The sequence below is a fragment of the Scyliorhinus torazame genome, chromosome 15 (genome assembly GCF_047496885.1).
Source record: "Scyliorhinus torazame isolate Kashiwa2021f chromosome 15, sScyTor2.1, whole genome shotgun sequence".
Lineage (NCBI taxonomy): Eukaryota > Metazoa > Chordata > Chondrichthyes > Carcharhiniformes > Scyliorhinidae > Scyliorhinus > Scyliorhinus torazame.
The window spans coordinates 156,918,196-156,932,678 of record NC_092721.1 but is presented as its reverse complement, the minus strand read 5'-3'; the positions used below and the strand labels follow the sequence as shown (position 1 = coordinate 156,932,678).

The 14,483-nt window shown below is 48.9% G+C and overlaps 1 protein-coding gene across 4 annotated transcripts in view; it reads right to left on the bottom strand.

The window, feature by feature from the left end:
* Nucleotides 1-14,483, bottom strand: part of LOC140391931 (protein furry homolog) — a 790,380-nt gene that overhangs the window by 636,328 nt on the left and 139,569 nt on the right. For 2 of the 4 annotated variants that reach the window (XM_072476988.1, XM_072476989.1), the window contains exon 1: nt 2,592-2,848. The exons of the other annotated variants lie outside the window; for them this stretch is intronic. In XM_072476988.1, coding sequence (XP_072333089.1) covers nt 2,592-2,796 — 205 coding nt within the window. In that variant the 5' untranslated portion in view covers nt 2,797-2,848. Of the gene's footprint in view, nt 1-2,591; nt 2,849-14,483 lie in introns of those variants that run through there. 4 annotated transcript variants of the gene reach the window in all.

Below are 14,483 nucleotides of genomic sequence, written 5' to 3'. Positions count from 1 at the left end.
TGAGTAAGTTGTATGTGTCATCTTGTGCCAGTATGCAACAGGGTACCTGCAGGAGGAATGTGAGGTTGGCTGAAGCTCCAAGGTAGCATGATGTAGCAAAGACATTGCTGTCAGCGCTGATATTAGTGGACACTAATAGCTTTGGTGCACTTGGAGAATGAGGGATTGGCAGCCCAGGCAGATGAGGGAAATGCACAGAATCTAGGTTGCTAAGACTACTGCATGTAATGCAAATAAACTGACAGTGCTAAGGAGAAAACAAATTACTGCGGATGCTGGAATCTGAAACAAAAACAGAAAATACTGGACTACCTCAGCAGGTCTGACAGCATCTGTGGAGAGAAAAGGGAGCTAATGTTTCGAGTCTGGATGACTCTTTGACAAAGAGTCATCCGTACGGACAGTGCTAGTGATTGCAATGTTGTACACCTTATCAGGAGAAGCTGGACTGGAGGGGTGTGCCGAATCTTGTGGTGCTGACTCCATTGGAGGATGTGGTTTTAAAGTTGTCAGAGCCACCCAGGTCCATTGGCAGAGGCGAGATTGGAGGAAGGCATGGGTCTGGTTACATAGCAAATGGCAGAAACTGAAAGAAAAGGGGAGAGGGCAAGTGGGAGATGGATGGAATTTGGTATGAGGCAATGAAACCCAAAATTATTATTCTGACACCAAGACCCAAGGAAATTTCATAATCAGAAGCTTCAGATGTTGATACTAGTGTACTTTGTGTCTGAAGGAACCTTCATGATGATATGCGTAAAATTAATGTCCCCCTGTATCCTGGGGAAACCTGCAATTGTCGCAGTTGATTCTGCTCGTCCAGTATGACGGAGATGTGATTCCCTGCCCTGTGAAACATAGCATGAGTGAAGACCTTGATCTAACGGTGCATAGAAGGCTGCATAATGCCACTGAGATCTCCACACGCTACTTGAAAAGATCCTGTTGCAAAGGAGTTGAGTGCTTCAGTGATCTTCAGAGCTACACTCATCGGGTGTCCCCCAATGCAGTTGGTGAAGATCTCCTCTGTGAAGTCCTTCGACGTTCCATTGAGGGTGAATGATGGCTTCATCAGCTCTGAGCATAGCGTAGTTCTGGCCCCTTCATGAACCACCTGTGCATCCTGGACCTCCCGATTTGCCCTTCCTCCTCTCACTTTCCACCTCTACCACCTCTTCATTCTCCTCACTGGAGGTTGTGTCACTCTCTGAGACACATTTTTTTCAGATACTTTAAAGTCTGGGATGATGGACAAGGACTAAATGGAGCACTCAGCAGGAGAATAAAAAGGCCTCTAATGAATGTAAGTTTTAAATGGAAACTCTGCTTCTTGAATGCAGCAGTATCAGAACTGAAGGAATGTATTATTCAGTTCATAAACAAAACAGAACGTCAAAGGGAGATAGAGAACCAACAACTAGCAAAATAAAATTGCTGCTATTTTACCATGAAGAATGTCACAACAAACTTACTATTTTACCCAGTTTAGTTTTAGTCCACCTCTGGCTTCAAGCACTTTCCTTCTGCACCAAAACCTCATATCCTACATTTCTCAATCTATCCACCTAACCTGTCCCCGCTCCACCCACTCCGATTTATGAGGAATACTACAGGAGAAACAGTTGTCTCCTTCATATAAATATAACACTCACCTAACTTCATTACTTAAAATTAAATACATGATATACTAGATTTTGTATGTATGTTTTTTGGGCATGCTAGCATAGTGATTATATTACTGGATTAGTAGTCCAGAGGCCGGAATTTAAATGATCCCACTGGAGACTATGCAGTCAGATCCCACCATGGCATATGGAAATTTAATCTTAATTAAGTAAATAAATACATTAGAATGAAGAGATAGCATCAGTAATGACGAGCATGGGCAGAATTATCCAGCCCCGCCTGCTGCTGGGATCATCCATATGTTAATTTAGAACCAAAGCAATATACTTGACACTTAACTGCTTTCTGAAATCATCTTGAATGCATGTAATTCAGTTGTATTCAAGAAGGTGTCTCGCTAACATCTTCTCAAGAGGCACTTAAGGGTGGATAATAAATGCTGGCTTTGCCAGAGATGCAGTCATTTCATGAATTAATAAAATAAGTTTTATGACTAATCACAGTATAAAAAACATTGCCAATTGCCCTAAAATTTCACATTGTAATACTGCTTCACAGTAATTTTACATTCAGCAACTTTCTCACATAGAACACATAGTGATTGGTTGAAATAACCACTCATATCAATAATCTTCAGGCTCTGCTGAGGGAGAGGAATGCAAAGCATAACTCAAAATAATTACCAATTGCTAGCTGCGCAACCATTAGTTCAACTTAGCCATAAACAGACTTTTTCCATGGGCACTTTTTGAACTCTTGTTTATAAAACCTACTTGTGCGGTATTGAGCTATTAAAATCGACAACACCCCTAACACATTAATTTCACAAATAATTCTCTATTCATATGGTTAAACTGGCACATATAGATGTCATTTTAAACTGAAATCTATCCTGAAATCTGCATGTTTTAAACACTGTTCTATATCTTCAGTCACAATCAAGACATCATAAAAACATTTCCTACCTTGAAATATAGACGGTCTTTTCTTAGGGCGCCTTAAGTGGATTTGTTCTACATTCCTGTAGTGTCTATTACCCTTTTCATAATTATGAGACCCCGTCAAGAATTCTGGTGGAAGGCTAACCCTCCGTCTTGAATTTAATTCATTCTGGAATAAATTTGCAGTATCTTTGTTCACAGAGTTCAAGTTGTTATCGTCAAGTGCCATTGAAATTGACTTAGCAAAAACAACAGGAACTAAATTCAGCTTCACGTGGAAAGGATTCTCAGAGGATCTCGTTTCTCAACTGTCTGACTGCCTATGGTTTACCTCACATACTTGTAAGAGCAGTCCAGTGAGTTAATGGGCGAGGTCTACACAGGTGTAGAATTACAAAATAGTTTCTCTGAGCAGCAGTGGTGTTATAACCCACACGAGTCCTACAGGGTTGGAGCGATCAACTTCCCCGTGAGTCTCACCAAATACAAACTCCCACACTAACGGGGCGGGGAACCCTAAATCTCCATAGTTAAGTTCTGAATAAAGTCAGCCAGGTATGTTTCAGACCCAGTTGGAATCTGGTGTATATTGTAAATACTTGTGTGTGTTAATAAACCAAGTTTCTTAAAACTACTCGGTCCAGACTAGTTTGTGGTTTACAAAAAGTGGATAGGCGGCACGGTAGCACAATGGTTAGCACTGTTGCTTCACAACTCAGGGTCCCAGGTTCGATTCCCGGCTTGGGTCACTGTCTATGTGGAGTCTGCATGTTCTCCCTGTGTCTGCGTGGGTTTCCTCCGGGTGCTCTGGTTCCCTCCCACAAGTCCCGAAAGACATGCTGTTAGGTAATTTGGATATTCTGAATATTCTCCGTGTACTCAAACAAGTGCTGGAATGTGGCGACTTGGGACTTTTCACAGTAACTTCATTGCAGTGTTAATGTAAGCCTACTTGTGACAATAAAAGATTATTATTAGATTAAGAACAAAGTTAGAAAAAAATATTAAATAATTGGAGCATGATCTTCTCAAAAAGGAATAAAGTCCCCAAGCGAGCGCGTTTAGCTGTGTGTTTCCCGGCATCCGCAGTGCCGAGAAACACATGGCTATTCAACGCGACTTGCTTTGAATAAGGGACCTGAACAGGGAACACGCAGCCAAGGCCTCACATAGTCCAGTTTTTCACAATGGGGAGCTCGAGTCGCAGGAATTCCCCATTGTAGAAAACCCAATATCCATACCGGACAACCCCAGCCCAATCGTGCGCACACATAAAATGCCAGCTTGGCCCTGCCAACCTGGCATCTTGACAGTGCCATGCTGGCACCCAGGTGGCGCAACCAGGGTGGAAGGCTGACACTGCCAGGATACCCAGGTGGCACCAACAGTGGCAGGGCACCTGCCAAAGGGCATGCAGCTGGGGCCTCCGATCCCCTTGGAGACCCTCACGAGTGCGGTTGTCTGGTCCCAGTTAGTGGGGATAAAGTACCAAACGATGCTCACCCGAAGTCCCCGAGGTGAAGGGATTGAATCCCAAAGCCTCGTGAATCTGCACATGACAGACTTACTGCCTCGCTTTAATACGCAGATTTGCTAAAAAGTGATCCCTCCCATTGTAGGTGGGAGTCCCTTTGCAACGTCTCGCGAGATTGCATTGAATCTCGCGAGGCATTGCGGGCCGGGTCTCCCGACTTTCGATGGTCACGCTGCGCTGCGACGAGCTGTTCTTCCAGCGCACCATGGACGGAGGATTGCGCCCTTAATTGTAGTAATCTTTATCAGTGTAATGTCTTTAACACTGCAATGAAAAGCTCCTAGTCTCCACATTCCACTGCCTGTTCAGGTACACGGAGGGAGAATTCAGAATTACCTAACAGTACGTCTTTCGGGACTTGTAGGAAGAAACTGGAGCACCCGGAGGAAACCCATGCAGACACGGGGAGAATGTGTAGACTCCGCAAAGACAGCGACCCAAGCCAGGAATTGAACCTGGGACCCTGGCACTGTGAAGCAACAGTGCTAACTGCTGTGCTACCCGCCACCCTTAGATTATATTCCTCACAAACATCTACAAAGATGTAGAAATAATTGTAATATGTTAATTAATTTCAGAAACATTCTCAGAAAAATGTGATGGTATATTCTTTATGTGCAAACATTCCAACTTCTCTACATGTCCTGAAAATCAGATGGTATGGTCCTCATTGAAACTTTAGTTCATCTATTTATAGTTTTTGACTTAAAACAATAGTATATTCTTGTAAAGTTCTAAATACTGGTAATGTGCTGAAGTATAATGGCACAAGGAATCTAGCAAATTCTTGCATTGATTAGCAAACTTATTAATAGATATTCAATTATCTGCATGATGACAAAATGCAAAGTGTCACCAACAATGACTGAAATACTCCATTTCGAAGATTAAGGAGTGAAATCTCTGCCCCGTAATGCTGGAAACGTGGATCGCGTTCGGACGGAGAGTTGGACGTCTGCCGAAAATAGAGGTTGGCGCCAGGCGCTGAACCGACCGCCATGCTCTGGGGCTCCTACGATGGCAACAACAAGCTCCACGCCCCGCGCCAGCGACGGTATGCAAACCTGCATTTGCATGCCTTAACATATCATTACTGGGTTTGGCCCAGTATTCTCTGATCTTCTGCGATGCTACGCCCATGCCAGGTGGAAGTCACTCAGGCGCGGTTCACGACAGGTACTTAAAAATGGGGACCGGGCGGGGTGGCTGCTGAGGGAGAGAAAGGAGAAAAGAAAAGTTTCCAAAATCGCAATACTGTCCTGACAGTTGTGCCGCTGACGAGATGATGTCTGGCAGGGCCAGGGGGAGGGTGGGTAGTGGGGATCGACTCATAAAGGTGCCGTGGGTTTGGGGTGTATCCTCAGGACTGGGGTGATCGGGCACAGACCGCCATTGCCGCAGTCTTCAAGGCAGCCATTGTGTACAGGTTACAGGCCCCTGGCTGCGCACTCTGCTGACTGCCCACGGTGTCCTGTAAATGTGTAGACCCCCACCGGTCATTTGGGTGCCCCCCAGGCCACCCCCAAGGGAACCCTCAGACCCCAGCTGACCCATCAATGGATGGGGCATGGTCAAGCGCAACCAGTAGCCCACCAGGTGCTGCTACTCCTCAGTGTTAGCACTCCTCAGTGCACCCATTAGAAGCGCAGTCCCACTGCAGGGGAAGCAGAGGAAGTGCTGAGCGCACCCTAAACAGTGGCCACGCTAAGGACATGGAACGCCATTCCAAGCTTGGCGAGATGTCCATAGAGGCCCCCATCTGCAACAACCACAGGTTCACACCAACGAGAATAAACGCCACATTTGAGATGTGGAGGGATGACAGAGGGACACTGCGACTGAAGGACATATATGTGAACGATAGACTAACAATCCTGTGGAACTCTCAGAGAGACTCCAATTCCAGAAAGGGAACGAGCTCAGGTACCTGCAGCTGCACAATTTTCTCCACAAGGAGACAAAAACATTCCCCCAGAGACCCGGACACACATTTCTGGACACATTCGAGGGGACGGCAAATGTGGCACCATCTACGGATGACTCATAGGAAAGATCAGGACCCCACTGGACAAGGCCAGATGGAAATGGGAGGAGGGGCTGGGCATGGAAATAGGGGGAGGACTCACAAGAATGAGGGGGGATCTCACAGAAACCTATAAAATTCTAACAGGACTAGACAGTGTACATGCAGGAAGGATGTTGCCGATGGTGGGTGTGTCCAGAACCAGGGGTCACAGTCTGAGGATATGGGACAGACCATTTAGGACAGAGATGAGGAGAAATTTCTTCACCCAGAGAGTGGTCGGCCTGTGGAATTTGTTACCACAGGAAGTAGTTGAAGCCAAAACATTGTATAGCACTTAGGGCAAAGGGGATCAAAGGGTATGGGGGAAAGTGGGATTAGGCTATTGAGTTTGATAATCGAAGGGCCGAATGGCCTCCTTCTGCTCCTATTTTCTATGTTTCTATGACTCTGGATCAAGGCGCTTACATGATTAACTCCACCTCCTCTTGTGCTGGGCTAAGCCTGATGCAGCTCAAGATGGTGCAAAGGGCGCTCTTTACTAAGACAGGCATGGGAGGGTTCTTCTCGGAGGTGCAGGATGTGCAAACAGTGTCAGGGGGTTCCAGCTAACCACACCCACATGTTCTGGTCCTGCCACAGACTCAGGGAGTTCTGGACGACCTTGTTCGAGGCCATGTGAGGGTCAAGATGGAGCTGTGCCCATCTGTGGTGGTCTTCAGGGTGTCGGAGCATCCAGAGCTCTGAACAGGGAAGGGGGTAGATGCCCCGCCATCGCCTCACTGATTGCCAGACAGAGACTTCTGCTAGGCTGGATGCTGGCAGTGCCACCCAGGGACAAGGAGTGTCTTCCAGACCTGGCCGAGTTCCTGAAACTGGAAAAAAATTACTTTCTCGATAATGGGGTTTGAGGAGAGATTCCACAACAAATGGAAGAAGTTCATAAGTCTCTTCGCGGATGACCTGTTCGCAACCAGCAACTAACTAGGGGAGCAGATAGGAGGGAAGGGCAGGGGTTGGGGGGAGGGATAGGAAGTGGGGAGTAGGAAGAGGGGGTAGGGAGCACCGCCTGGATGTAAGGGAGCTCATGTATAGCAGAGAAGGAATGGGGAGGAAGGCCACTCGCATGATGGGACACAAATTCTTCCCACACGTGTCGAACCGGGGTGGCGGACCATCCTAACCTCCCCCGAGAACTCAAGGGGGGACATGACCTCCCCGCCCCCCAGCAAAACAAAAGTAATCACAAGCAATGTAAAGAATCCTGGCAGTAACCATAAATATGTATGTAAAGTTGTGAATAATTTTTATCATTAAATGTTAAAAGTCCCAATAAGAACACCTTTTTTAAAACTGTATAATACACACTAATGTAAATAAGGTAGGGAATGATAGTAATGGGACTACTGTCACAGACGTGGTGGCAGCATGTGATACCTGTGTTGATGTTTTATCGGTGTTGTCACTATTATTGTTTTTATGTTGTTCTGCATAGTCTTGATATTAAATGCAAAATTCCAATAAAAATATTTTTTTAATAAACAAGCAAATTTAGAATATTCCCTATCTGAAAAGTTTGACATCATTTGCGGTCAACAGCTTTCATTTGCACACATTTGATATCAATTGCATCCAAAAGCAATTAGAATCATAGAATTTCTATAGGGCAGATGGAGGTCATTAGGCCTATCGAGTCTGCACCATCCCTCTGAAAGAGCACCCTGCTTAGACCCATTCCCCGACCTCTCCCAGTCCCCCCACCTAACCTGGCCGAGTTAGGCATCCTGATGCCTAGGGGCAATTTTATCATTGCCAATCCACCTAACCTGCATATCTTTGGACTGTGGAAGGAAACCGGAGCATCAGGAGGAAACCCACGCAGAAACGGGGAGAAAGTGCAAACTCCACACAGACAGTCACCAAAGATCAGAATTGAACCCGGGACCCTGGCACTATGAGGCAGCAGTGCTAACGACTGTGCTACCATGCCACTCCAATTATTTAGCTATCATTTAACATCAATTGCAGTCAAATGCAAAAATTTAGCATCAATCATTTAGCTATCATTTAAAATTACAAGTACTGTAACTTACATTAATGCCATCAATTTCCCCAAACCACAGCACTCAAACATTTGCAACTGGCAATATTGCTTAAGCAAAAATGATCATTGAGCTTATTTTCCATATTCCTGAATTTCGACAGCTTGAAACATCATGAAACTGAGCTAACTTTAGAAAACAATCAGACCCTGTTTTGATGAGGTACTGTTATGTTTTCCTTTATAACCTATAAGTTGTGTAGCACAACCCTGCACCAACCCCTCTCCCACCGCTATGCCCGCCTACCCACCCCATCTCCTGGATTCAGCAGCTCTTTCCCCTTCAACATCCCATCAACCCCCTCCCCCCCCAACTCCACCATCCCACCCCACGAGCAGTTTTCTCCTCCACCAAACCCTGCCGAGCAATTTTCTCTGCCGCCAGCCCCTACGAGCAGTTTCCTTCCACCCACCCCATTTCCCTCCAACTACCCCAGAGGAATTTTCTCCTGTCCCTCCCAACGTTCAAAAGTCAAACCTTTCAGGTAGGGTGGATCAACATAAGGCAGTATTAGGTCATATAATGAAAAGCTTGGTCAAAGAGGTTAAATGTGTTTTAAATATTCAGGAAACATCACAAACCACTTTCCCCACAATGCAGGCTTCTGATCCATATTTAACATTGAATCGATCGCATCCTGAAGCCTATGGGAAAAATATTTAGCTGGGTGTCTGAAATTGAGGGCAGGATTTACTGGTTGTGCCAGCAGCACTGGTGGGATTAGAAAATCCCAGCAGAAAGGCCTTTCAGTACTTTGCATTTGCCTTCATAAGTGTGAAAAGCCAAGCCAGAGGAGACACCACTTTGCTACCCCCAGATTGCAGCTCTTTCTCCCTCTTCCACTCCTCTCTCCCCCCTGTTATTCACCCCTCCCTCAAAAACTTAACTTCTCCTTGTGGTGTTGGGTGCTCTGAGGTACAGACGAACCAACACGGTTGCGATTGGTACAACGCAGTTTTATTCCAACTAGTTATTTACACATCTGTCTTGGTACTCAGCACGTGGTGACGGTGTGAGTGTCTTGTTAATGAGGTCCTGGCCTTGTCCTGTCTCCAGATGGACTGGCCAGCAGGTGTCATGTTTCTTGTCTTATACTGTGTCTGCTCTTGTCTGTGATTGGCTGTCGTGTTATGTGTGCTAATTGGTCTGTTGGTCTGTCTATCATGATGTGTGTGTTGTGATGTGTGTTTGAATATCATGACATCCCCCCTTTTTTTACAAGATTATGTGCCTACATGGTTATAAATATGAATGTGTCCTGAGTGCAGCTAAAGGTGTGTGTGCGTGACATTTACAGCATGTACATGTGGCGTAACTATATACAAGGGGCGATGTCAGGTGTGGCATGCTAACGAGGTTGTACCATAACAAAAGAAGAAGAACGTTGAAATGTGGTCCGATCAAACGAGACCTGGAACGATAAAACAGTGACATGTTACAATACAGTAGTTGCTAAAACTTAACGTGTGAACAGTCTCATAGGTCCAGTCTAGTAGGTGGGCGACGAATTCGGGTTGACCGCCTCAAGGGTGGGTCGAGAACCACCGGCTGAGGTGCGAGCCTGGCCACGGGCGGTGACAGAAGGGGCATGGTATATGGCAGCTCCACGAAGTCGCTATCAGGAACCAGTGGAGGACACGGCGTCTGTGTATGGTTCCGTTGCGAGCGTGGAAGTAGGCGAAGGGCTCGCCAATTGCGCCTATGCACGGATCCATCCGGCATGCGTACCAGGAACGAGCGGAGAGCCACACATCGGAGAACTTCGGCAGGTGCTGACCAGCCACCGTCTAGTAGGTGAATGCGGACCTTGTCTCCAGGGGCCAGGGAGGGAAGATCAGTTGCCCTTGTGTCGTACGATCTCTTCTGGCGATCGCGCTGCAGTTGCATCCTATGCAGTACCGGAGCATGGTCTATTGTTGGTGCCAGGATGGAAGGCACAGTGGTTCTGAGGGCACGACACATCAGCAGCTGTGCTAGCGAGAGACCCGTGGCTAGTGGAGCCGAGCGATAGGCCAGCAGGGCGAGGTGAAAGTCCGATCCGGCAGCAGCAGCCTTGCAGAGGAGCTGCTTGGCAATGTGAACGCCCTTCTCCGCCTTTCCATTGGACTGGGGATGCAGAGGGCTGGACGTCACGTGTGTGAAGCCATACGAGGCTGCAAAGGACGACCATTCATGGCTGGCAAAACAGGGCCCATTGTCAGACATGACAGTCAGCGGAATGCCGTGGCGAGCAAAGGTGTCTTTGCAGGCCCTGATGACAGCAGGCGACGTCAGATCGTGCAGGCGTATGACTTCTGGGTAATTGGAGAAGTAGTCCATGATGATAACATAGTCCATGCCAAGCGCGTGAAATAGGTCGACACCCACCTTCGCCCAGGGGGATGTCACCAGCTCATGGGGCAGAAGCATCTCAGGAGGTTGCGCCGGCTGAAACCTTTGGCAGGTTGTACAGTTGATCACCATGTTGGCAATATCGTCACTGATGCCCGGCCAGTATACCGCCTCTCGGGCCCTCCGTCTGCACTTCTCGACCCCCAAGTGGCCTTCGTGTATTTGATCGAGAACCAGCTGGCGCATACTGTGCGGAATTACAATCCTGTCCAGCTTCAGAAGGATCCCATCAATGATGGCTAGGTCGTCTCGTACATTATAGAACTGCGGGCACTGCCCTTTGAGCCATCCTCCCGTCATGTGGCGCATCACTCGCTGTAAAAGGGGGTCGGCCGCTGTCTCTCGGCGTATGAGGGCCAGACTGGAGTCGTCAGCCGGCAGATTTGCCGCTGTCAAGGCCACCTGTGCCTCGACCTGACATACAAACCCCTCCGCATCTGGCGGCGTGCTCACTGCTCTGGATAGGGCATCCGCCACGATGAGGTCCTTCCCTGGAGTGTAGACCAGTTGGAAGTCGTACCTCCTGAGTTTAAGTAGGATGCGCTGGAGGCGAGGGGTCATCTCGTTCAGGTCCTTGTTTATTATGCTGACTAGGGGGCGGTGGTCAGTTTCGACCGTGAACCGTGGAAGACCATAGACATAATCGTGGAACTTGTCTAAACCGGTTAGCAAGCCCAGGCATTCTTTTTCAATTTGCACGTACCGCTGCTCTGTGGGGGTCACAGCCCGCGATGCATAGGCAACCGGGGCCCATGACGACGTGTCATCCCTCTGCAGGAGCACTGCTCCAATGCCGGATTGGCTGGCATCAGTTGAGATTTTGGTGGGACGAGACGTGTCGAAGAACGGCAACACTGGTGCCGTGGTGAGTTTGCGTTTGAGCTCCTCCCATTCCAGCTGGTGTGTGTGTTGCCACTGGAACTCTGTAGATTTCTTGACGAGGTGGCGCAGAGTCGTTGTGTGGGAGGCAAGGTTAGGAATGAATTTCCCTAGGAAGTTGACCTTGCCAAGGAATCGTAGGACAGCCTTCTTGTCGGCCGGCTGCGGCATGGCTGTGATGGCGCTCACCTTGTCTGCATCCGGATGGACCCCTGACCGGGAGATGTGGTCCCCCAGGAACTTCAATTCGGTCTGGCCAAAGGAGCACTTGGCTCGGTTGAGGCGCAGGCCGTTTTCCCGTATGCGGGCAAAAACGCGTTGGAGACGATGTATGTGCTCCTGCGGTGTGGTGGACCAGATGATGACATCGTCCACATATACGCGCACCCCTTCGATGCCTTCCATCATCTGCTCCATGATTCTGTGGAAGACCTCGGATCATAGATCATAGAATTTACAGTGCAGAAGGAGGCCATTCAGCCCATCGAGTCTGCACCGGCTCTTGGAAAGAGCACCCTACCCAAGGTAAACACCTCCACCCTATCCCCCATAACCCAGTAACCCCACCCAACACTAAGGGCAATTTTGGACACTAAGGGCAATTTATCATGGCCAATCCGGGATGCCGAGATGATGCCAAATGGCATCCGGTTGTAGCAGAATCTGCCGAAAGGGGTGTTGAAGGTACATAACTTTCGGCTGGACGGGTCCAGTTGGATCTGCCAAAATTCTTTAGAAGCATCCAGTTTCGTGAATATCTTCGCTTGGGCCATTTCACTGGTGATCTCCTCCCGTTTGGGTATGGGATAATGTTCCCCGCATAATGTTATTATTGAGGTCTTTGGGGTCTATACAGATGCGGAGCTCGCCAGAGGGCTTCTTGACACACACCATGGAGCTGACCCATGGCGTGGGCTCCGTGACCCTGGATAGGACCCCTTGGTCCTGGAGATCCTGCAGCTGCAGCTTGAGGCGGTCTTTAAGTGGCGCAGGAACCCTGCGAGGTGCGTGAACGACCGGGATGGCGTCCGGTTTGAGGCGAATTCGGTAGGTGTATGGCAGTGTTCCCATGCCTGCGAATGCCTCCTGGTTGTGGGCGAGGAGCGATTGGAGCTGTGCGTTGAACTCATCATCCGGGAAGTCAGACGTGCCGTCTGGAGAGAGAGAAAGAATTTGTTGCACAAGGTGGAGAGCCTTACATGCCTGTGCGCCCAGCAGGGAGTCCTTCAATGAGCCAACTATCTCGAACGAGAGTGAGGCCGTGTGTGTTTTGTGTGTCACCTGGAGCTGGCAGGATCCCATGGCCGGGATAACGTTCCCGTTGTAGTCGACCATCTTGCACCGGGATGGCTGGATTGGTGGTCTGACCTTCATGGCATAGAATGCTGACCATGCTGTGAGGTTGGCGGATGCGCCAGTGTCCAGGCGGAAAGTGATCAGCGATCGGTTGACTGTCAGGGTGGCACTCCATTCATCAGCCGGATTGATGGTGTTGACCCGGTTCACATCAATGACCGCAACCCGGAAGGCGTCTTGGTCATCTGTGTCGTCGGTTTGGATGTCCTGATGTGGAGGCTGGATGGTCCGCACGTGTCTGCGAGGTTGTCGGAGATGTGGAAGATCCACAGGTTGAGCCGCTCGACAGTAGGCAGCGTAGTGGCCCATCTTGCCACAGCGTAGGCATTGTCAGGTTTTTTGCAGGACATTGCCCTTTTAAATGTGCAGCTCCACAGTTGCCGCACGTCATGACGTCATGGCGCTCATTATGCCACTGCGCATGCGCAGTTCGGTCTTGCGTCGGGCGTGCCTGTGCAGTGCATCCCTCAATGTTGCCGTTGGTTTTGGCGCGCACAAACGCGGGAGGCCTCAAAAAGCGTGCGAAACGGCCGCCCTCGTCCGGGCCGCGGGCCGGGAGAAACTCGATTGCCTGGATACGTTCGGCCTCGTGGGCGGCCTGGCTTGCCGATTTGATCGCGTGGGACCCCCTCCATGCCGATTCGGTCGCCTGAAATTGGGCATAGCGGCTGGTCGCATTTTCATGCAGGACACAGGCTTCCACTGCAGATGCTAAGGTCAGGCCTTTAATTTTTAGAAGCTGCTGGCGTAGGCCACTGGAGGCAACGCCAAAAACGATCTGGTCCCGGATCATGGACTCTGAGGTGGTGCCGTAACCGCAGGACTGCGCAAGTATGCGGAGGTGGGTCAGGAAGGGCTGAAAGAGCTCATCCTTACCTTGTAGGCGCTGCTGAAAGATATACCTCTCAAAGCTTTCATTGACCTCAACGTTGAAGTGCTGGTCGAGCTTGAGGAGGACCGTGTCATATTTGGATTTGTTCTCGCCTTCTGCGAACACCAAGAAGTTGTATACATCGATGGCATGCTGACCTGCGGTAGTGAGGAGCATGGCAATCTTTGTTTCGTCCGAGGCGCCCTGTTTTTCGTTGGCTCGCATGAACAGTTCGAATCGCTGCTTGAAGAGCTTCCAGTTGGTGCCCAGGTTCCCAGCGACTTGCAACGGCTGCGGTTTGTTGTGGGTGTCCATGGCTCAGGATGGCAGATTTGCCGGTAAGTATCGATTTACTCACTGGTACCATGTGGCGTTGGGTGCTCTGAGGTACAGACGAACCAACACGGTTGCGATTGGTACAATGCAGTTTTATTCCAACTAGCTATTTACACATCTGTCTTGGTACTCAGCACGTGGTGACTGTGTGAGTGTCTTGTTAATGAGGTCCTGGCCTTGTCCTGTCTCCAGATGGACTGGCCAGCAGGTGTCGTGTTTCTTGTCTTATACTGTGTCTGCTCTTGTCTGTGATTGGCTGTCGTGCTATGTGTGCTAATTGGTCTGTTGGTCTGTCTATCATGATGTGTGTGTTGTGATGTGTTTTTGAATATCATGACACTCCTCCCTTCCCCTTTGTCCCTTCCTCCCCCAATTTTCCACCCCTCCCCCATTTTCTCTCCTCCAATTTCCTTCACCATCCCAC